The sequence below is a fragment of the Pyrus communis genome, chromosome 11, assembly GCF_041283825.1.
Source record: "Pyrus communis isolate YQ-2024b chromosome 11, ASM4128382v1, whole genome shotgun sequence".
Taxonomy (NCBI): Eukaryota; Viridiplantae; Streptophyta; class Magnoliopsida; order Rosales; family Rosaceae; genus Pyrus; species Pyrus communis.
The window spans coordinates 6,774,894-6,797,471 of record NC_142575.1 but is presented as its reverse complement, the minus strand read 5'-3'; the positions used below and the strand labels follow the sequence as shown (position 1 = coordinate 6,797,471).

Here is a 22,578-nt window from a genome sequence, read left to right as displayed (position 1 = left end):
TTATTATTTTTATAAAAAAATAATATAAAATATTATTATGATTTAATTATGATCACACAAAATATAAAGAAATAGAAAAAGCACCCAAATAAGAGGATAGACAATCACCCTCTATAATCCATATAAACACGGTAAAAGTTAATAATTTCCAAGAAAGCTTTTTTTTTTTTTTTTTTTGTCAAATATTTGTTGGGCATCGCTTTTTCAGTGTAAAAAAATGTAAAATGCACCAATGTTTTTTGGGATCTTTTGATATGGATTCAAAATAACTAAAAATTGAATCCATTTTAAAAGTTAAAAATCATTAAAAATTGAATTTATTTTAAATTGGCCTATAAAATTGGACATATTTCAAATTTTCCCATGTTTTTTCACGGTGACAACTTTCTTCAAATATGCACGATTTGGGAATAGTATCTGAAGAACGGTGTCCTATAGCCCTTTTTTTAGTAGTGACCCTAACTTCTTCGCACAATCCTCAATATCCCACCTGGACATTAGATTACAATTCATATCATCAAACCAAGCAACATGACCACCTGTTTGGGCCCAAAATAATATTGTTGGGCCGAGTGTAGGTTTGTGCTCGGCCCAAAACTGTGTCAAAATACTATGGGCTGCCTGATGATCCCGGGCCATTTAGCAAGGATGGTCGAGTCCTATTGCAAGAAGGAGTAGTCCAGATAAACAAAGAGGGTCGAGGAAGTCCTGGTGCAACTAGGATTCTCGACCAGCAATGAATAAAGCCCCGAAGGGGGGTGAGTTCAAAGTCCTAATGGGAGTAGGGTTGTTTGAAGCAAAGCTGGAACGGGACAAGGACTGCCAATCCAGATAGGGGTTTAATTCGATCTCAAGGAGTTGGTGCTATAAATACAAGAAACCATGCAACAATTAGGGACCTTGAATTCAACATACAATTGCCCTGCGCAAAACCTCTCAAACACCTTGAGATTTTTCTTTTTCTTTTTCCTGCCAACACACCTTCAGTTTGGATAAACATCACTGTGGAGGTAACCGGCGAACACCTTCAGTTTGGATAAACAACAATGTTGCCGTAGAACCAGCCGACCAAGAAGTACCTTCAGTTTGGATAAATAACACTGCGTCGAGGCCGACTGGTTACATATCCAAGTCTCGGTCGAGAAGGGTTTTCGAATCCTTATTGGTAGGGGTCATCTTATCAGCCCTCTCGGCGAAGTAAGGTGTTACGAGTTACGACATTCGGCGTACCGGATGCCGAGTGATTTTATGATTGGATATTCACAAGTGAGGTTTAGAATTCGGCATTCTGACGGCCGAACCACGTTCACCATCAAGACATATATCACCTTTGAATATTTGTGTCCGTATAATCTGGTGTCGATTCGACGTGCTTATACTCTTATGAATATAATCACGGTGACCAAATCAAGCGCCGACGATTTGTGAACTTCGCAGAACCAGCAGCCTTGTCTTCAGGCTCTAAAACCCAAAGATCGAGAATGTTCCTTTCTCGGTTGCAGTCACAAGATAAAGAAGTCAGCAACGCGCTCAACGCGACATCAACGAATTTTACTCCTCGGCCGAGCGCGGCCGACGAGTTGGCACGCCCCGCATTCAACCGAAGGACGTAGTTAGCTTATTAGTTACTCAGCCTGCGCGCCACTTAGGTTTTGTAATTTTTAGAGTCAACACCACCAACACAAGTTATTGTCCCATTACATGCTTCTATAAAGTGACCTCCATGGTGCAATTGTAAATAACTCAGATTTATCTGTACAAGATAAGTGATCAAAGTTTAAGCAATAGGTAAAATGACAAATCAAATAAACATTCCCTACTTAGTACAAAGTAACCATCAGCATAAAAGTGCATGTGTTGAAATATCTCACATTGACTGTATCAGAGAAAAGAAAAGTTTAAATATCATAACCCTACTTCAACTAAAATCGAGGTTTTTTGTGATAAAATCTCACACCTGATGGATTTTGCAGGTGGTAATTACCAAGTTGGGGACAATATCGATGTTGTTGGAGTCGGGCCCTCGACCCGTCTCTCTGATTATTCAACAGTATGGACATGAAAATAGGTTTTAATACTTTAAATTTTGAGATTCATAGTGTTGAATTCACACTTAAAGTCTAACTTGCCCCCACAATCACCAACTTTCAATGGACGCCATTTATATGTCTGGTAAAAAAGAAGATAAAAACTCTCAAATTCTCGACTCGATACATAAAATGTTAACACAAGAGGCCTTGTCCCAATCCAATCCGCCCTCTGTAAACAAACCAAATCATATTGATTTATGTCATCTTTTATTTGAGATATAGATGGGAATACTTTGTATTCTTGTAGGACTCTTTGTACTCTAATATATTTATACGTTGTCAATGAATGAATATGAGCTATAGCTTCTACAATTCAATTTCCCTGATATAGGTTTTCTACATAAAAGCATTAAACAAAACACATGAAGACATTAATATAAAACAAGTAGTCGACATTCTACTACGGGTGGGCACTGGCCGAGCCGGGCCCAATTTTGAAAGGACCGAACCGAACACTGGTTTAATGGAAACGGGCCTGGCCAGGCCGGGGATTACATTTTCTAATATAAGGGCCGGACCTTACCCGGCCGGTTGAAACAAGCCGGTTCGGGGCGGGTCCATGGGTCCTTGGTGTTTTTTTCCTTATTTTCTTCTTTAACTTTCTGGATCGTTCCGGGAACTGGACCACCACCTTCTTTGCGAACATCCTCGTCGCAGTCATCTTCTTGCCGAGCTTCCTCGTCGTGGTTTTGAGCAGCCACTTCGTGTAGTGGCGACGGATGCTACAGCACTAGTCCCTGATGTTGAGTCCAAATTGTGTCCCAAACTAGAAGAGCGCTCCCACCACCACCTGTGGCTATGCCGCTCGAAATCGAACACGAAGAAGCCTGCAACTGCCCATCTCCACTGCCAACTCTCCAGATCAGTAATCATTCACCTTACATTAGCTTCACATCGATCAAATCCAATGAATACCAAAATCGGAAAAAAATTGAATTGCTAAAGATATAAAATTGCAGAAGAAAAATGAAAAACCCTAACCCATCTATCAAACCCCTAAATCAATAACCCTAGGCGCTAAAACAACACAATTGACCCCAATCCCAAATAAAAAAAAAACCCTAACCCAACCAAATCCCAAATTATGAAACCCTAGAATCAAACCAAATTCTGATCCCAGGCCTTGAGATCGTCATCAGAGATATTCTCATTGAGCTTAGCGATGTCGACATGTTGTTGTCGGCACAATCGTCCTCGATCATGTGCTTGATGGTCTGCGACTCCAGTGTCACCGCCTCCTCGACCTCAAACGACTCGCCATCCGAGCTCTTGAGGGTGATCTTATTCAACGACGACGACGACATGGTTGGTGATAGTGAGACTTGAGAGGGGTGACTGGTGAGATTGGGTTGTTGATCCAATTCTCGCAGCGCCAGCAATCATCAATTGATTAGGTTGACGATAAGGCACTGACTTTGGACATAGACGGAATCGAGTTTGAGGACTCGAGTCGAGCGACAGAGTCGAGGTCGAAGACGAGGAAACCTAAAACTAACAGTTAAGATTAGATGGAGAGATGATCTCTTCAATCTTGCCCGTCCATTTCAATCACAAATGGGTCAGTCCAGGTACCTGCGGTTCTTATACTTTAGGAATCGGCCTGAACCAAAAATTACAAAGGCCCGGCCCAGCCCGCCATGTTTCTCTTTTTTAAAATTAAGAACCGGCCCATACCTGCCCCGACTCGTGGTTCATATACCCGTTTGCCCACCCCTACATTCTACATAGATATTATCTATTCTAAAGTTCATGAGGTATTGGATTGCAACTTAGCTATAGTCAAATCTTTGTCACTCGATTTTGCTTTATTTACACCACTGTCACCACTGACATCAAATCTGAAACTGGGTTGGAGGGCAAATATTAAAAGTTAGGAAGGTAATTCTGTCTCTGAACATATTTCGAAATATTTACGAGTTTGCCAGTCTATTTATGTTTGTTTTGAAATGGTCTGTCGATTTTGTATTATTTACATTCTTGCCATTGCCAAAAAGCATGGGCAGCAGGACAAAGAGGGGGAGATAGGCGGGGGATGGCAGGGAGGGGAAGGGAAAGGGAGGAGTGAGGTTGCCATAAAAGGGGTTTAGGGTTGATTTTTTCTCCTCAAATCAAGGGTTGGTGTCGGGATTGAGGGATGGGTCGAAATTTCCACTAGAAGCCTTAATTGATGGGTAGCTGTAGATGATTGAGAGACTGAGAGGGAGAAAATTGAGGGAGGTTGTCACTGACCTGATTGAGTGAGGGATTTTGTGAGGATTCCACTGACTTATTGATTAGCAACACAAGACAAGACATGCTTTCGGTAAACGGCCTCCGTCATTTTCCTCATCTCGCCTCCGTCTACCTCCTCTCTCCTTCATCGTCTCCCTCCTCTCTCTCTCTCTGGAATCGATCGATCTTCAAAGAGGATAAAAAGATCTGAAATGGTGTGCTTTTTCTACTGTGATTCTGTGTTTTTATTTTTTCTAGGTTTGGCTTCTTCTGTTATATTTCATTGCAATATCAAATAAAGTTGGTATTTTAAAAACTCACTACATTTTTTTTTGTTATATTGTTGGTGGGTATCTTTAATTATGCCCTGAGAGGACAGGACCTGGGTTTGGGGCATAAAAAGGATATTTAGATTTCTGTAAAAGTATTTTGTGCCTTTTTGCTATTGGTGATGGTGTTCATGAATATTTATGCTTTAATATAGGTGTTACACTCCGGGTCTTAGCGAGACCCCCCAATTTTGGGCGGACTGCTAAGACCAATGAGCTTCGCTTCGTCTTTCACCGCTTCGCCCGTTCTGTCTTCTTCTTCCTCACTTGCTCAACCATTTTCAAAACCAGATAGCGCAGTCTGAAACCTAGAATTTGACCCAAAATTCGAAACAGCCCAGAATTTGAAACCCATTTTCAAAAATCTAACCAAGAATTCGAAACAAAAACAAATTTACAGAATCGTTGTGCATCTATCGTTCCATCAACTACACATTAGTTGTTCTAGTACCACCAAAATCCAAATCACGCCATGGGATCTGTTGATTTTTTTATTTGTTCGTTTTGCTTAACTGTGAGAGGGGGAGTTTTTGTTGAGGACAAGTGGGATGAGCACCGATACCTCTGCACTAAAAGGGAGAAAGAGGAAGTGAAGATGTGAGAGAAAGTGAAGAGGGAGAGATGTGTCGTCTGCAAAGTTGTGAGAAAGAGGAAAGGGGGAGGCCGTTGTGAGAGAGAAAGGGGAAGCTCCTTCCAGAAAAGAGTAGGGGGAAGCTGCAGAATATTAAAAAAAAAAAAAAAAAAATCTAATGCTGAAGATATTTTTATAATTTAAAAATGAATTAAAAAAAAAAAATTAAGAGTTTTAAAATTTTTTATTTTAGTCCGACACTACACCAAACGTTTTACTAAGTTAGTCCAGCTTAGTCTAGTCTAAGCCAGTCCAGCTTAATCTCTGAAGCTAGTCCAGTCCGAGATAGTCCGGTGCAACAAACGCACCCCTAGGGTTTTAAATTTGGTATTATGGGTTATGTTTGGATGTTCATAAAGTATGAGAGCAGCATGTATACTGAATTTGGTGTTCTGGGTTTGTTGTGTTTGTTAGTGAAATCAGAGTTTCCATAACTTTTGAAGTGTTTAAAGCTTTTGGCTGCGGAACGCTTAATATTTGAACTATTAGTAATTATTCTTAGGACATAAATTGAATAATGAAAACAAGTGAATTGAAGTGTTTCTAATTAGTATTAGTTGAAGCTTTGAAAATTAGTGTTTGATTCACTTAGAAATCCTTCCTTTTAGGTCGTAGAAGTCTCTCATCTTTTGTTTGGTGGAGTGTTTTCTTTTCTTTTCTATTTTTGTTCTTGTTGATTTTATTATAAATATAGCAGCGATATGTGGAATGAGAGCTCCCAAGTAACGAATCATCAATATCATCAAGACTCTAGAGGTTGGAAAAATCAATAACCCAAAGTATAATCAAACAAAGAATACAAAACCCATTTGAAATTCAAGTGTCAAGTGTCCAAATTTCAAAGAGAAAAAAGCTAGTAAACAATAGTATCATCTTCAACGGTGCTGCGGATCTTTTTGCTAGCTATTTATTCCGAAGTTGAGGACTGTAGCTTAGCTACAGTTGAATCTTTGTCACTCGATTTTGCTTTATTTACACCACTGCCATCAAATTTGAAACTGGGTTGGAGGGTAAATGTTAAAAGTTAGGAGGGTAATTTTGTCTCTTAACAGATTTACGGTTTTGCCAGTCTATTCATGTTTGTTTTGAAATGGGCCCTCGATTTTGTATTATTTACATCCTGCCATTCCAAAAAGCATGGGCTGCAGAGACAAAATAGAGAGGGAGATAGGCGGGGGACGGCAGGGAGGGGAAGGAAGAGGGAGGAGGGAGGAGGGAGGTTGCCATAAAAGGGGGTTAGGGTTGATTTTTTTCTCCTCAAATCAAGGGTTGGTGTCGGGATTGAGGGATGGGTCGAAATTGCCACTAGAAGCCTAAATTAATGGGCAGCTGTCGGTGATTGAGAGATTGAGGGGGAGAAAATTGAGGGAGGTTGTCCCTGACCCGATTGAGTGAGGGATTTTGTGAGGATTCCACTGACTTATTGACTAGCAACACAAGACAAGACATGCTTCCGGTACACCGCCTCCGTCGTTTTCCTCCTCTCGCCTCCGTCTACCTCCTCTCCCCTTCGTCGTCTCCCTCCTCCTCTCTCTCTCTGGAATCGATCGATCTTCGAAGAGGATAAAAAGATTTGACATGGTGTGCTTCTTCTACTGTGGTTCTGTGTTTTTAATTTTTCTGGGTTTGGCTTCTTCTGTCACTGTCTATTTATTTACGAAAATAACGATTTTTGTACATTTTGTTTTTATTTTACTTTTTGTTATATTTCATTGGAATATCAAATAAAGTTGGTATTTTAAAATCTCACTGCAATGTTTTTTTGTTTTATTGTAGGTGGGTATCTTTAATTATGCCCTGAAGGAGGAAGGCAAAGAGAGGACAGACCTGGGTTTGGGGCATAAAGGGGATCTTCAGATTTCTGTAAAAGTACTTTGTGCCTTTTTGCTATTGGTGATGAGTGTTCGTGAATATTTATGCTTTAATATAGCTGTTACAGGAGCAAGTTGTTTAGTTAAAATCCTAAGAAGATTAGGGTAAAACATTCCGGCTGTCTCATTATTCATAGTCTGAATTTCTGCATTCTCTGAGATATATTTGGGATAATTTTATAGTGATATACGTCATGGTTCAAGAAAAACTTTGATGCACTGCATTATAGGAGTATCTGGGTTAAAGAATTTTTTCTGATTTAAGCATTTAGCTCTTGGATTGCATTAAATCAGTATTTAAAGAAATTTTTTGTATGAGAATGCATTAATAGAAACTTTTTTGCCCAAAAATTAACTCACAGAGCTTCCTGTGAGTTAGTCTTAGCTTTTGATTTAATTTTTTTTTTGAATTATTATCATTTTTTATTTATCTCTGCTGCTGTTTTGGATTTTTTATTTATTTTTTTTTTTTTATGATTTTTATGTGGTGTTCATCTGTGTAGGCACTCAAATTAGTGTTTTGGAGTGCATCTTGATCAGACCACACAAAAGAGAAAACGGTAACCAAATCAGAGCCATCAAAACAATCAAATGCTGGTATGTCTTAAAAAAGGTTGGTTTGTGTACTTTCGAAGAATATATGGAAGAAGAGAATATTGATCATGGTGTAGAATGTGATGGTAATGTGGTTGAAAAAGATAAAATGTTGCACGAAAAGATCTCGGAACTCATTGATGAAAATATGCAGCACCGGGCTGAGTCGATAAGGAGAAACAAGGAGAACAGTGAAACAATTGAGCGGCTTTTGTCCCAGGTGCATAAGCTAACGGATGAGAACAAAATTTTGAGGATTAATCTGGGAATCCATAAGGATACTACTGATCATACAATTGCAATCCATAAGGATGCTACTGATCATACAATTACAAGGCAAAACAAGCCTCTGTTTTCGAGGTCTATGTCCATGGGGCCATCTTTCCCTGGAAGGCTCACTGGATGCACTGGAACTTGATCTTAATTAGCTACTTTTCAACTTTATTAGGGAGAGTTATAAGTTTTCAAATGTATCTGTTTATATGCTTTCATAATACATATGAAGATTTCGAGTAAATTATAACATATTTCAATTTTTTTTATTTTATGAGTATAGAAATGGAACTGAATGCTTCGTTATTTTGATCTTGCAGCTGAAGCCAAGTCTGGATAAAGAGAAAGATCTCATGGCAGGATTCATGAACTTGATGAAGGTGAGGTTAACAAAGTGTGCTTTAGCACCAAGATTGGAATCTGGGTGTTCTGAGTTTTGTTCTGTTGTGATTTTTCTATAATCTAGATGCTGAAATACTTGGAGTTGGAATTAATAAGAATCGATTGAACATGGATTTGTTATTAGATTGGTATGGCTGACATAGTTAAGAAGTAGTTTATGATGCAGTGATTAGGGAATTTCTTTAACTGAACATATTTGTTTTCATGACGTAGATAGAATCCTCTGTCATTGAATTAATTAGATTGAAATTTGGGGTCTGGATTCTTAAACTATGGTGGTTAATGTGGTTTTCTGGTGAAATTTTCAAGTGGGGAAAAAGGGGTGGATGTGGGATTTATATTGTTATTCTCAGTTGGTATATAAATATTTGAGTGTGCAAGAAATGGATATCATACAAGAAATGCAAGAATTGAAATTAGAAGGGATGAGGGCAGTTTGCAGAGGGTAGGTTCGGGGATGGTAAAAGTTGCGTAGGTGGCGAGATTAATGGTGGTGGTTTTGTGGTGGTGTATTTCTCCGTGAAAAATGGCGACGGTGGTCGCCTTGCTATTTCTGTGCAGCGAGCACTGTATCGAGAGAGAGGTGAGGGAAATAGGGAGAGTGGTAGAGAGGGAGTGAGACATGAGGGTGGTGGCAAGGTGGTGCCTCAAGGGAATGGCGAGTGAGGTGGTGATGGTTTCTTGAACAGGAGATTGATGGTGCACTAGAGAACTTGACTCCTCTCTCAGTCTGGTCTCTGGAGAAGAAAACCAAACAGAGCTATGCATTAGCAAAGTTTGAAATGAGGGTTTTTTTAATCTTTGGCATGCTATTGTCTTTATTTGATCATTCTTTGAATAAAATTCCGATGGACAAGTGAAATAAATTGAATGAAAACTTGGAGAAGTTCTGATTTATAATATCTTCAGTTGGGGATTATTGTGATGCCTTTTGACAATTGAAATGTGAATGCATTATGTTGCTTAGAACACAAGTCAATATTTTTTAAACTGGAACAAAAGTCCATTATCTAGACTCGAGTTTTGCTAAAATTGTTTTATAAATTTCATTATAGTTAACAAAAAAGTAAACTTATGAAATCTCAATTATGATTATTCATGTGTGCCCCTACTGAGAAATGTGTTAGGTATGATGGATGCTATAGATAGAAAAATGTTGGCTTAAGGTTGGATTCCAGGTAAATATGTGCTATCTCGGATGACGGAATTGCATAGCATCATAAGTTTCTATATTTTCCTGAACAGATTTACTGAAAAAGTTTTTCGAGGATATTCAACAAGAACTTTAATCTTCAGACTTTCTCATTGTTGCAGTCTCTAATGGTTTAGTTAATCCTATTAGCCTATTGTTAGGTCAATTAAAAGAGTGGTTTAGCCTTTTGTTAGTGTTTTGTCTTATATACTTTCTCATTGTTAGATCAGTTGTGATTCTGTGTAGTTCATGTTTCCGGGTGTAAAATTGTTCATATAATCTCACTTTTGCATCTAATTAGTGACCCAAAAAGAAAATTTTTAACATTTTAAATCCTAATTATTTCTATTTCAGCCAATGCATATTTTTTCCACCTAAAAATCTTTGATGCATGTCTTTTTTTTTAAGTATTGAAACATACATTGTTCAAAATTTGTTGAGCACTTGAAACTTTACAAGTTAAGACTAGGAATTTTATGATATATGATAACTGTTTTCTATGTTTGTTGTTGATTAAGCATGTGGGATACAACTCGGTCTTAAGACACTTAATAAAGATTTATTGTTTGAAATTGATGGGGCACAGGTTATTCTCGTGATATTGGCTGCAAATGCTGCAGTAGGAGTGATTACAGAAACCAACGTTGAAAAAGCTCTTTAGGTAACTTTTACATTTATATCATTTCAGAATTCGCGTAAATACCAGAAAACATCTTGAATGACTACCATTTCAAGCGGATCTTTTTTTCATGCGGAAACCAAGCTTCCTTTTTCTTAACTCATTCTACTAAAACTTCAAATAATGTTCAATTTGTTGATTGGCTGTTAGCACTTAAGTTGATCTATTTATTTCCAATGTACCCTTTTTTTTGTGCATGAATGCTTTTCTGTTGCATGTTTAGAAGATGAATGCATGAATTCTTAGGTAACCTTCTTTTTGTTATGTGATGTAGGACAGAGTAGGAGAGCTGAAATTAGATTGTATAGGGGAAGTGAAAAGACATAAAACTTAAATTGAAACAAAGTTTGGGAACCATCCTTTCCATTTATGCTTCTGTTTTATAGGACTGGGGGATAGAAACAGTATAGTTCGTTGTTGCATGTTTCATTAATTCAAACTTTCAAATATACGCTCTCTTCATTATGTAGAATATGTTGATGTGAAGTGAACTAAATCTAAATAATTTGTGTCTTTATGTCAAAAATATTCATGGTATGTCTTGCATTACTTTCAAAACCCACAGTGGCGCCTGGGCAATTTTTCTAGTTCAAACTAAACAAAGAACCAAATTAAAAACCATCCAATCTGATGGTAAAACGCCATTCCATCAAATAAGAAAGCAAACAAACATAGAAAATGGGACTAGCTACAACTAGAAGAATCAAATTTCTCATTGTCATAGACAGCCATAATAAATAATTTCATCCAACTTTACCAAGATTGGAGGGTACCCAATGACTATATTCTTGAGCCATCTTCAATTCGAAACACACACAAGCGTCATTGTTCTCCTTTTTGAACGAAAACTCTCAGATAACTTATCGTATATCAGTCCCTTTTTGTGGCTTTAGAAACCTTATAATTATTTTGATCGAATGCAACTTAATAGAAGGAAGTGGACTGTTAAAATGACAGAAATAACCCTGGAAACAAGTCATATGCAAGGCACATGACTTACCTTGGCTGAAAAACTCAATGGAGTTAGGAAGAGATGACAAATTGATGATTTTGTAAAGTTGGTATAACAAATTGCTTAAAATTTTAATTTATATGACAAAATGAAAAATATGTACATATTTATTCGACATTTCAAAAATTTTCCCTTTTCTTAAATATTTACATCTACTAAAACTCAGCGGATGGGCACCGTTAATGAACAGTGCCTATCCGGTTTTACCCCTCATTCTCTTCATGTGTTTTAGGCTTTAGTGGGTTTGTATGATGAATTGGCCACTTTGCCACTCTCTCATTTTTGTTCTCGTGCGTGCGTTTTGTGTGGGAATTCATTTTTCACTTTCCTCTTTCTTTTCTTCTGTCTTTCCGTTTCTCTCTATTTCTCCGTTTGTCTTTTGGTTTCGATTCCGATCGGATCGTGTGGAAGGGTGTTTGGCATGTTTTTCTGGCTGTTTTCCACGAACGAATCGCTCTGTTTCAGGTGTGTTTGTTCATGCGTTGCTTTATTTACTGTTTGGTTAGGAAGAAATTTTTTTAATTGATTGTTGTAAAGTTCGGCTCTTCACCTATTTTGCTCAGCGTTTTTTCTATATCTTCGTGTTTTACATCTGGTTCTTTCGTTTGATTTCGTTTTTTGGTTGCAGGAAACATTCATCTTCGAATTTTAGGGTTTTATTCTGCGAGCTTCCAAGCCCTTTTTGGGTCAGGTATATAATTCATCTCTTTGCTGTTAAATTTATTTTTTATTTGGGTTTTTTAATTGTTTGTGGTTCAATTTTTCCCTGAAAATTTAAAAAGAGAGGAATAATCATGATTAATTTTTGGGTTTTGCCTTTGATGTTTCCGTTTTTGCTGAGGGTGAACAATTATTATTATTATTATTATTATTATTTTTTTGTTTTAATTAAAAGGCCAAAGTTTTGTCAGGATTAGATATGGATGGACATGATTACTTTTTGGGTTTACTTTGCCTGTTTCAGTTAGGAGGATTTAGTACTCTGCACTTCCTTGAACAGGTATGATCACTTCAAATATTGATTAGCTACGGTTGGTATTGCATAACTGAGTCAGATTGCTCCGATGCTATTTTAATTTATCTACTATATCACTGGCACTTTCATTGTTTGGTCATATTTCTCATGTCGTTTCGTGTGCAGGTTGATAATTATATTGGCAAAAATCATCTCTTCAAGCGGAGTATTATTCTGATAAAAACCTGGTGCTACCATGAGAGTCGTATTCTTGGGGCTCATCATGGGTTGATTTCAACATATGCTTTGGAAATATTAATCCTATATGTTTTCCATTTTTTCCATTCGTCACTGGATGACCCTCTGGCAGTGAGTACTCCCAGGTCAATTTCAAATCCTTATTTCAGATACATATATAAGTTTAAGAACTTAATTACTTTTCATTTCTATAGGTCCTTTATAGATTTTTGGATTACTTAAGCAAATTTGACTGGGAGAACTATTGTATAAGTTCAAACGGACCAGTATGCAAATCATCCTTGCCTGATATAGTGGGTAAGAGATATTATTGTGTGCTTTTGATGTTGGATGGCTTTTTTGTGTTTTCTTGCCTCTCTCTCTCTCTCTCTCTCTCTCTCTCTCACTCACTCACTTAAACTGCAGCTGAGGCACCCGAAAACGAGAGAGATGATCTACTGCTGAGTGAAGAATTTATTAGAAATTGTGTGGAAATGTTCTCTGTTCCAGCAAAGGGGAATGAGACAAACTTGCGAGCTTTTTCCCTGAAGCATCTTAATTTAATACCCACTAAAGCAGGACAACAACCTTGGGCGAAGTGTCAGCAGAAGTATGCATTCTCTCTCTCTCTCTCTCTCTCTCATGCTGTTGTGGAGTTTTATCATAGTATGATTGATGGGTATTCCACAGGTAACTTCTATCGAATATGCAGTGCTTTTAAATATGGAGCTCGCAAGCTTGGTTAGATTCTTTCATTCAGAAGAAAATTGTGGGTGATGTTGATCTTTGCAGTTTGCACTCAGTGTCCATAGCACAAGCAAAAAGTGACAGTTGGAAACATAATTATTCAGTCATATAACCATTATCCAAGCCTCCTTAATGCTATTCTCAATGTTATTGTCTTCTTATTGCAGAGAAAATTGCTGCGGTGCTAAGCTAGTGTACAACATCTTTATTGTCGTAGATGGTCGCCAAACCAATTCTCTTAACTATGCAGGTATATAAATAATACTCTTGACAACACTAATATAAATCATTGTACATTTATGATTTGATTAAATTGTATTTTTTCCTAAGAAAGATTTGCATGCCGTAGGGAAACAATCGGCTGAAATTTATTAAACCAATCATTGCTCAAATTCGAAGTTGGCAACAAAATAATTTTTCATTACATGCATAATAAATAGTGTTAAGTGCAAGAAAAAATAGGGTTCAATTCCTATTAATTCTCAATTCTTTTATCCAAGCCGCTATTAATCTTAGTTTTTCATTTGTTTGGGCTTTATAGTACCCATACCAAGAAGACTAGGCTCACTCATGCTAATATGCTTTCTCTTTTGTGTTTGGCCAAATAGATAATGATGCGTGGTAATGGATATGTTTGTCAAACACAATAAAATGGAGTCCTTGGAATGGATTGCCTCACATATCGCTCAACGCATTGTTTGCTAACGCCTATTTAAATATTTTGCTCAATTTTATGTGTATTCCCAACTTAATCCATCCTATACTTATATTTTTATGCAATTTTACAACTTCTTTCAAAATTAGTTTTCCTGAGTTTTTTTTATAATCTTCATTACTTGTTTGTTTTGCAATTTTAGGAAATGAAACAAAAATAGCTAATTCAGCACCAAAGTTACACCTTCAACAAATACGTTTTAAAGAAATGAAGGTACAAACATTGAAAGGTATGTAAAATTAATTAACGCTTTATTAACTTTATTTTACTCATGTTTTACATTTAATTACAATTTTTACTAAGCTCTCTCTTCGGAGGAATTAGCTATCACTAATATATATCCAAACTATCTTCTTTTCACATGATCTAAATACATGACAGATTATTTGCTTGCACACTGAAAGGTTAGATCGAAATACATTATCCAAATTCTGAACCCCAGGTATGTCTCCAATTTCACTTACTCTTTATTTCTCAATACATTTGTTTGTGTTACACAATGTTACGTTGCTCCAAAGTTTTATATGTATAAATTATGCTCAATCTATTTTAATAATTTTTTAGTTGTTAATATCTATGTACATTCACATCCCGCAGCAATGCGTTGGCATCACTTCCTAGTGAAACCTATTTTGCACAACCACTAACAAATTGTTTGCACCTTTACGCAATCTCCATTAGAAAAGCCACAAGTTTCTCAATCAAGCAAATTGGCATCATAATATCCAAGGGGTGCAAATTAGCCCTCTCTTTTTTTCTTTTTTTTCCTTTTCTTCTTCTAAAATACACCAAGAAGCAGGTGGAGCTAGCACCATCGCTGTCTGTCCGAACATCAAATGCCTCTTTCTTTTTCTTCTGCAAAACGGCCAAAGTACCCAGATTCTTCTTTTCTATAAAAAGCTTGCTACGGACCGACCACCACAGAGTGTTAATGTTTGCCATCTTATTTATTACCGTTGGGTGAGTTTAAATTTTGAAATTTGTATCTATCTAAAGTATTAAACTCATATAACGGTGATAAATAAAGTAATGAACATCATCATCATTTGAGTGTGGAGAACAAGAATATTCCTATGATATTGTACGCAAAAGGGGAAAATTTCCTAATTGCAAATTCAAAATAGAGAGGTAATAATTAGAGAGTTTTTACGCTCTTAATGGTATTTAATTTGCTTGGTAACGAGAATTATTTGGTTGTCAGTCACCTACAGCATGCATGCAAATTGGAGGAGACAATTCATGGACCAAATTACACCACCGTATCCTTTGGAACTTCACTTATAGCCCCATGTTCACTTGGAAGACATGAAAATTATGAACAAAATTGTTTTTTCTCCTAACCATGACAAATTTATAACTCAATCAAGTTTATTTGCTTTGATAATTAATATTTTGGGTGACAATTTTTGATGAGATTCATTAAATACTAACAATTAGTGGACGATATTAATCGGAGTGCGTAAAAGATAGGGCAATAAGTTAAAAGGCGAGTGACACAACTATAAGTCACATTATCGTGACATATCTTTGTACTAAAAACAAATTTGTTTGTATCCTATTGATTGCTGGAAAAAAAAAAAATCTCTATCAATTGTAATAAATATAAATTCAAATCCATTAATGAACGCCTGGGAGTATTCATTTTTCTGGGTTTAATAGAAAATTTTTCATGTCACTTAGTACTACGGTCTAATTGTATTCTCTGCACTTGTAAGTGAGAGGTATTGAGTTTGATTTTTGCCAAAAACGAATTTGAACCATATTATTGTTAGCCCATTGTGAGGATAAGCCTATCATCTTCCTCTTAGTGTAGATAATATCATTTGTTCGAACAAAAAAAAAAAAGAACTCTTTCATTGTCAAGATTAGTAGAACGACTGCTAAAACCATTAGATTAGAATTCAGAATGCCAGTATGCACATGAGAGAATATTGATAGCAACAATGCTAGAAAACCTTGATTTGTCATAGCCCATGGGCTTTAGAGTTGGTTTTAAAATTCTACAAAAAATGACCATTTGCAAACCCTATTAACCATACCAACCAACTTGAACCCAATTCCCTTCACTTATGTGGAGGAGTTCATATAAGTAACAATATGAGATTAGTCTACTTTCAACAAACATGTCCAGTCAACTAGGTGTTTAGAAGAACATTGCTTGGTTTTAGATCACAATGAACTATCGGTGTTTCGTTATGGTTATGAAAATAATCCAGTGCATAATAGCAACACCAATAACAATATCTAGCCATTGAAGAAGATTTTAAACTGTTGGATGTATTGATCTCTTACCTCTTCAATTACAGGAGGGGGATGCAACCACTCCTCTAAGCTCCTTTGGTGCATCAACTCATAAACTAGAGCCTTGAAATTATCATCGAGAAAACATGCAGATATGACCTTGACTAGATTTTGATGCTTGATATTTCTCAAAGCCTCATATTCGGCTATGAAACTCTTTGATGCTTTGTGACGTAACATGTTAAACACCTTCATAGCTACAAGTACAAGCCGAGCTCTATTGTCAGTATAAAGAACCCCTTTGTATACAAACTCGAAACTGCCAACACCAGTCAAATTAGCTGAAGAAAACCGATCAGTGGCTTTTGAGAAAGTAGCATATGACACCTGCAAGTAGAGCAAGTCCGAATACTAAAGGGATAATTAATATCAAGCTATGAGCTAATCTTCTTTTCTTGGAGCTCTTTACACTTGCAATTGGGCAGCTTGAGATTAGGAATTCCCTTGCAGAATCTAGTGTTGTCAACAATTGAAATAGCACTTTGATTTTCATAAACACCTTACATTGATGGTGGTCAAGTCTGATAGGAAACTCAACTCACCACCTTTACAGCTTCCAAGATGATTTTATTGAATGTTAAGGATCTTGAGGTTATGAATCTTTAAAAAATTTGGAATCTGTCAATGTGAACAATTTCGTGGCACAAACTAGACTTTAATCGATGTAAATATTACACAAAAATACCAAGTACAAGAAGTAGTAATACACTCTTCACACAAGGAACCTCATTGGTGATTATTTACAATGCAAACTTCCACATCTACTGTAGTAACAAAAAAACTAGACTTCACAGGCAGTGCACGAAATTTCGCTATCACAAAAGCACATAAAAAAGAGTTTCTATCCAAGAAAAGTATTCCTAATGGAATGAAGTTCAGATGCAACATCATTGATATTCTTCAGTCGATCTGTTGCGGATTCAGTAGAACAAGCAATTCCAATTCTAAATATTGAACTCAAGCACACCTCAACTTTATGAATTCTCGCACTACATTGATTTGGATTCTCGTTTGTGCCTCCTTGAAGAAGTGGTGCGTCTACAATCTCAATAACTCGCCCGGGGAGAGCCATCTTGACAAAATTATGAAGGTTCAAGCTATCACCAAACATGTTGTTAGTGGGTCTTTTCCTTGTAAACATCTCCAACAAGAGAATGCCAAAGCTGTAGATATCACCATTTGTTGACACCTCACTCCCCATGCCATACTCTACAATTCAAACATCACATTTGTGTATAAATAGTTCAGTTTTAATTTTGTAAATTAAATACTCCAAAATAAAAAAAGGAAATATAATGAAGTATAATGAAGTATATATAATATACCTGGAGCTGCATAACCAACCGTTCCTCTTATTCCCACGGAACTTGTATGACTCTGAATTGCTGAAACATTACTCGTTACTTGTGAGAGAAACCTTGCTAATCCAAAGTCAGAAACATGGCCAGTCAATTCATTGTCCAAGAGAACGTTGCTTGGTTTGAGATCACAATGAACTATTGGTGTTTCACAATGATTATGAAGATAATCCAGTGCATAAGCAACACCAATGGCAATTTCTAGCCTTTGAAGAAGACTTGAATTCTTAGGTACATGATCTCTTAACTCTTCAGTTCCAGTAGGTGGATGCAGCCACTCCTCTAAGCTCCCGTTGTCCATGAACTCATAAACTAGAGACTTGAAATCATTACCATGAAAATCAATACTTGAACATACGGTTATAATCTTGACGAGATTTCGGTGCCTAATATTTCTCAAAGCTTCACATTCGGCTATGAAACTCCTTGAAGCTCCATGGCGTAACAAGTTAAACACCTTCACGGCAACAAGTTGAACTTTATCATCCTCATCAAGAAATCCTTTGTACACAGACCCAAAACTACCAGCACCAATTAAATTAGCCTCTGAGAACCCGTCAGTAGCTTTGAGTAGAGTAGCATATGACACTTGCAAAATAGTGTTCCCCAAAGTGCTCAATGAAATTTCTTTCCTTTTCTTCCCTGACGAACAAAGAAAGAAATAGGAGAACACCATGGCTATTCCTAGAAGAGTAAGTCCAAACACTAAAGGGAGTATTAGTTTAAAGCGACGAGACAATCTTTGTTTCTTGGTCTCTTTAGACTTGCACTTGGGAAGCTTTAAATTAGCAACAGGGTTGCACAGATTAGTGTTGCCAACAACTGAAATAGCACTCGCATTTTTTAAAACACCTCCAGTTGGTACCACTCCCCAAAATTGATTGAACGATAAGTTCAGATTATTCAGGATTCTAAAGCCTTCTAAAAAATGTGGAATTTCACCAGAAACATTATTGCGAGAAAGGTCTAGATCTTGAATCCCTCTCACTGAACTCATAGACAAAGGAATGGACCCATTGAAGAAGTTCCCTTGCAAATGCAGGACTTTTAAACTCTCACAACCACCAAGGCTACTCGGGAGTTCTCCAGATAACATGTTATCAGAAAGATCCAGTTCACTTAGACTATGGAAATTCCCAACCTCCGGGGGAAGGGAACCTGTGAAGAGGTTATGAGACAAGGCCAAAGAAATAGATAAGGAGGAGAGTCTAAAAACTTGTTTGGGTATTGTGCCATTAAGAAGGTTATAAGAAAGATACAACGATTGCAACCCATGGCATTCCCCTAGGCTTGAAGAATGCTGCCCTCAAGATGATTTATATCCAACCCAAGATGGAATAACTTGGTTAAATTTCTTAGGGAAGACGGAATATTTCCTGATAATTTGTTATTGGAAATATCTAATATTCCAAGGTTTGAAAGCTTACCCATGTCAGAGGGGATGTTACCTGTGAAGCTATTATTCTCCAAATACAACGTTTTCAAGCTCACCAGATTCCCTATCCCAGATGGGATGCTTCCATATATTTGGTTACTGCCAACCCAAAACATTTCAAGTTTGGTTGAGAGATTGGATATTGACATGGGCAATGTCCCTCCAAAATTGTTGTCGTCAATAATCAGCCATTGTAACTGGGTGGCATTGGTCAAGTCCGAGAGAAAACTTAAGTCACCATCTTTACCGCTTCCAATATTATTATATTGAATGTTGAAACGCAGGAGGTTGTGAAGCTTTTGGAGATTCGGTACCTGTCCGATTAGGTTGTTACTCCCAACGTCAAAGAGCCAAACACTTGTGAAATTGAATATTGAGGGAGGTATGGACCCAGTAAGTTGGTTGATGCCGAAGTTGAAGATTTCGAGATTAGGAAAACTTTTGCCAATATCGGATGGAATACTCCCTTGAATTTGGTTACCTTCTATGGAAAATGACCCTTTTGTTTAATTTCAGAAATAGTGTGTAATTTTGTCGTAGTTCCAGAAATAGTGTGACTTATTTTGGTTCAGTTTCATAAATAATGTGGGTTATTTTGGTGTAGTTTCATAAATAGTGTGAATTATTTTGGTTTCGTTTCAGAAATAGAGTGAGTCATTTTGGTTCAGTTTCAGAAATAATGTGTAATTTTACTGTAGTTCTAGAAATAGTGTGAGTTCTTTTGGTTTAGTTTCATAAATAGTGGGTTATTTTGTTGTAGTTCCAGAAATAGTGTTTATTTTGTTCACTTCCAAAAATAGTGTGGGTAATTTTGCTATAATTCTAGAAATATTATGAGTTATTTGGTTTAGTTTCAAGAAAAATGTTCGTTATTTTGTTGTAGTTTTAGAAATAGTGTTTATTTTGTTCATTTTCATAAATAGTGTGAGTTTCTTTCATTCAGTTTCATAAATAGTGTAGGTTATTTTGTTGTAGTTTAAAAATAGTGTTTTTTTTTCTTTCCAGAAATAGTGTGTTATTTTGGTTTAGTTTTCAAAAATAGTATGTGTCATCTTGCTGTAATTTCAGAAATTGGGTTATTTCGGTTCAGTTTCAGAAATAGTATGTTTCAAAAACATTGTTTATTTTGTTCATTTCCAGAAATAGTGTGGGTTATTTTGTTGTGGTTCTAGAAATAGTATGAGTTAGTTTGGAACTGTTTCAAAAATAGTGTGGGTTATTTGGGTTCAATTTCAGAAATAATGTGGATTATTTTGCTGTAGTTTCAGTGAGAACATATCCGAAGCACTTCTTGGGGCATTAGTAGCATAAGCTGTGACAAAACCAATATCTGTTTTTTCAAGTTTGGTTCAATGAGAACAATGTCAGATGCACTTCTTGGAGCATCAGTAACACAAGTTACGAAAATACCAATATCTGCTTTTTTAAATAGTGTAGGTTATTTTGTTGTAGTTTAAAAATAGTGTTTTTTTTTTCTTTCCAGAAATAGTGTGTTATTTTGGTTTAGTTTTCAAAAATAGTATGTGTCATCTTGCTGTAATTTCAGAATTTGGGTTATTTCGGTTCAGTTTCAGAAATAGTATGTTTCAAAAACATTGTTTATTTTGTTCATTTCCAGAAATAGTGTGGGTTATTTTGTTGTGGTTCTAGAAATAGTATGAGTTAGTTTGGAACTGTTTCAAAAATAGTGTGGGTTATTTGGGTTCAATTTCAGAAATAATGTGGATTATTTTGCTGTAGTTTCAGTGAGAACATATCCGAAGCACTTCTTGGGGCATTAGTAGCATAAGCTGTGACAAAACCAATATCTGTTTTTTCAAGTTTGGTTCAATGAGAACAATGTCAGATGCACTTCTTGGAGCATCAGTAACACAAGTTACGAAAATACCAATATCTGTTTTTTTAAACTGAACACTGACTATTTCTTAAATTGAACAATGTTATTATCCCTATTTTTAAAACTGAACAAAGTTTTCCAACTTTTATGAGCTAAAACTAGCATTAGTATAAAGAAAGTGACGAAAATTGAAAGTATAAAGAACGTGATAAAAATTGAAAGTATAAAGAACGTAACGAAACTAAGATGCTATGTCTAATGCTCGGCCCAATGAACCACAATTGTTTGTTCTAATTAAATTTACTTCCTGTTAACATATATTACAATTAAAAATCCTGAAATGCTAGATAAGATACCATAACTTTATTGTCAATTTTTGTGAGTCTTAAACATTTCAAAAAATGCATGCACAAAAATTTCTTAATAAAACTCTAAATATTATAGGACACAAAATTATTGTAGTGCTAAGAAAAGCTATATTCTAAGTTGGCAATGTAAAGCTGATAACAAGTAACCATAAGATAAATAACTTTTCTAACTTATCACTGTGACCGTAAGGCAAATAGATTTGTGATCAAATTTCCTCCTGATCCAAGACCAAAGTCTGAAGGGGTTGAAAGCTTTGAACTAAAAAGAATAAACATATTTGTTAAGGTAGGATAAGGATCAAACTTTTTAAATTGTCCGTTATATCAACCATTCATCCACAAGCTTACCATTTGAGCTCCAAAAGAATTTCACTTATCATGTCAACCATGGGATATCAATTACCTTATAAATGCTTAGACACACACCATCCCCCAATCCAAACCACAACAAAAGGGAAAAAGAAAGGTCTTAGTGACACCGTTCAAACACGGAAAGCTTTGTAGCTTTGTATCAAAGGTCTACAGTTACACGTCAACCAATGTCTCAGAAAACTATGATCAGGCACCCAAATGCAGGTGAGGCAATGCGAGTCGCCCAGAAAAAGGCTCAGCTAATCAATTTGCCAACAATCCTAAAATGTAAAAACATTTGACGATTTTGTTTGCTTGTTTGTTCGGAATCAAGATTAGAATTCATAACAACAATGCAATGCCATTCCCAAATACAACTTCCTGTAATGAAATTTGAAAACCATTTACTCGTCCTCCGACTCATAGTATTATAATTTAATCGAGTTAAAAACTCATTAGGGATAGATCAACATTCACAAAGATAGAATCCCACGTCAACAATGAAAAGAGGTCAAACCATATGGAAATTGGATGATTGCGATACACTATTTAAGATGTATATGTACTGGAAAAGTAATTAAAAGAGATTTTAAGAGATAATTGGATAATAAAAACTCATCCCTCATATTTAAAAGGAGGTTCCAAATGAAGCACCAAACAAATTGAAAAGCAAAAGCGTGAAGAAACAGCTCTGACCGTCTGTTCAAGCTCTTGACCTCCTCGTTTGTCATTTGCCCTCCAAGCCTAGCAGCTCCAGCTTCCGGCTGCCGGAGTCTTCACCTTCATCATTAATTCGATTGGAGAAATTCAATAACAAAATAAAGAAACCGTGAATTGCAAAAATGGAGGAAGTGAAATTGAATTGGAAATAAAAGCACTAGCAGAGAAAGATGGAGGATCGAGAAAGGGAGAGAGAGAGAGAGACATTAAACGGGGAAGGGCATGCCGTAAGGGGCAAAATTGAAAATTCATTGTTTGGACCATTTTGAT

General features: G+C 36.4%; 2 protein-coding genes across 31 annotated transcripts; one reads left to right on the top strand and one right to left on the bottom strand.

Annotated features, from left to right (window-relative positions):
• The first annotated feature begins 4,277 nt into the window (after positions 1–4,277).
• On the top strand, positions 4,278–16,742 carry LOC137741809 (uncharacterized). Of its 30 annotated transcripts, none has more exons than XR_015953381.1 (16): positions 6,412–6,842; positions 7,038–7,130; positions 7,636–7,745; positions 8,320–8,379; positions 10,180–10,254; positions 10,547–11,749; positions 11,913–11,975; positions 12,187–12,284; positions 12,426–12,608; positions 12,692–12,794; positions 12,903–13,086; positions 13,167–13,217; positions 13,391–13,473; positions 14,081–14,167; positions 14,320–15,066; positions 15,140–15,341. XR_015953381.1 is itself a non-coding variant. In XM_088679844.1 (15 exons), exons 6-14 carry the CDS (start codon positions 11,533–11,535, stop codon positions 14,337–14,339), a joined length of 1,038 nt encoding a protein of 345 aa, XP_088535970.1. In that variant the 5' UTR covers positions 6,411–6,842; positions 7,038–7,130; positions 7,636–7,745; positions 8,320–8,379; positions 10,180–10,254; positions 10,547–11,532; the 3' UTR covers positions 14,340–14,380; positions 15,140–15,341. The 30 variants fall into 30 exon arrangements, 18 of the variants coding, with proteins under 18 accessions (XP_088535965.1, XP_088535963.1, XP_088535961.1 ...); XR_015953380.1 differs by having other exon boundaries at positions 6,413–6,842; positions 13,167–13,245; XM_088679844.1 differs by lacking the exon at positions 13,167–13,217 and having other exon boundaries at positions 6,411–6,842; positions 14,320–14,380.
• Positions 16,743–16,878: 136 nt separating this feature from the next.
• On the bottom strand, positions 16,879–20,412 carry LOC137741808 (putative LRR receptor-like serine/threonine-protein kinase At3g47570). The gene is made up of 2 exons (XM_068481526.2): positions 17,565–20,412; positions 16,879–17,448 (listed from the first exon to the last, which is right to left on the bottom strand). Exons 1-2 carry the CDS (start codon positions 18,691–18,693, stop codon positions 17,081–17,083), a joined length of 1,497 nt encoding a protein of 498 aa, XP_068337627.2. The 5' UTR covers positions 18,694–20,412; the 3' UTR covers positions 16,879–17,080.
• Positions 20,413–22,578: the final 2,166 nt, after the last annotated feature.

Bases quoted from the DNA above. Each gene is read 5' to 3' on its own strand.
- LOC137741809 (XM_088679839.1), top strand. From the start codon at position 11,533: ATGATGAATTGGCCACTTTGCCACTCTCTCATTTTTGTTCTCGTGCGT. The intron at 11,976-12,186 runs GTATATAATTCA...AAAAGGCCAAAG, and splicing joins CCAAGCCCTTTTTGGGTCAG to TTTTGTCAGGATTAGATATG. The intron at 12,285-12,425 runs GTATGATCACTT...TTTCGTGTGCAG, and splicing joins CTCTGCACTTCCTTGAACAG to GTTGATAATTATATTGGCAA.
- LOC137741808 (XM_068481526.2), bottom strand. From the start codon at position 18,693: ATGTTATCTGGAGAACTCCCGAGTAGCCTTGGTGGTTGTGAGAGTTTA. The intron at 17,449-17,564 runs GTATATTATATA...TTTGAATTGTAG, and splicing joins GGTTGGTTATGCAGCTCCAG to AGTATGGCATGGGGAGTGAG.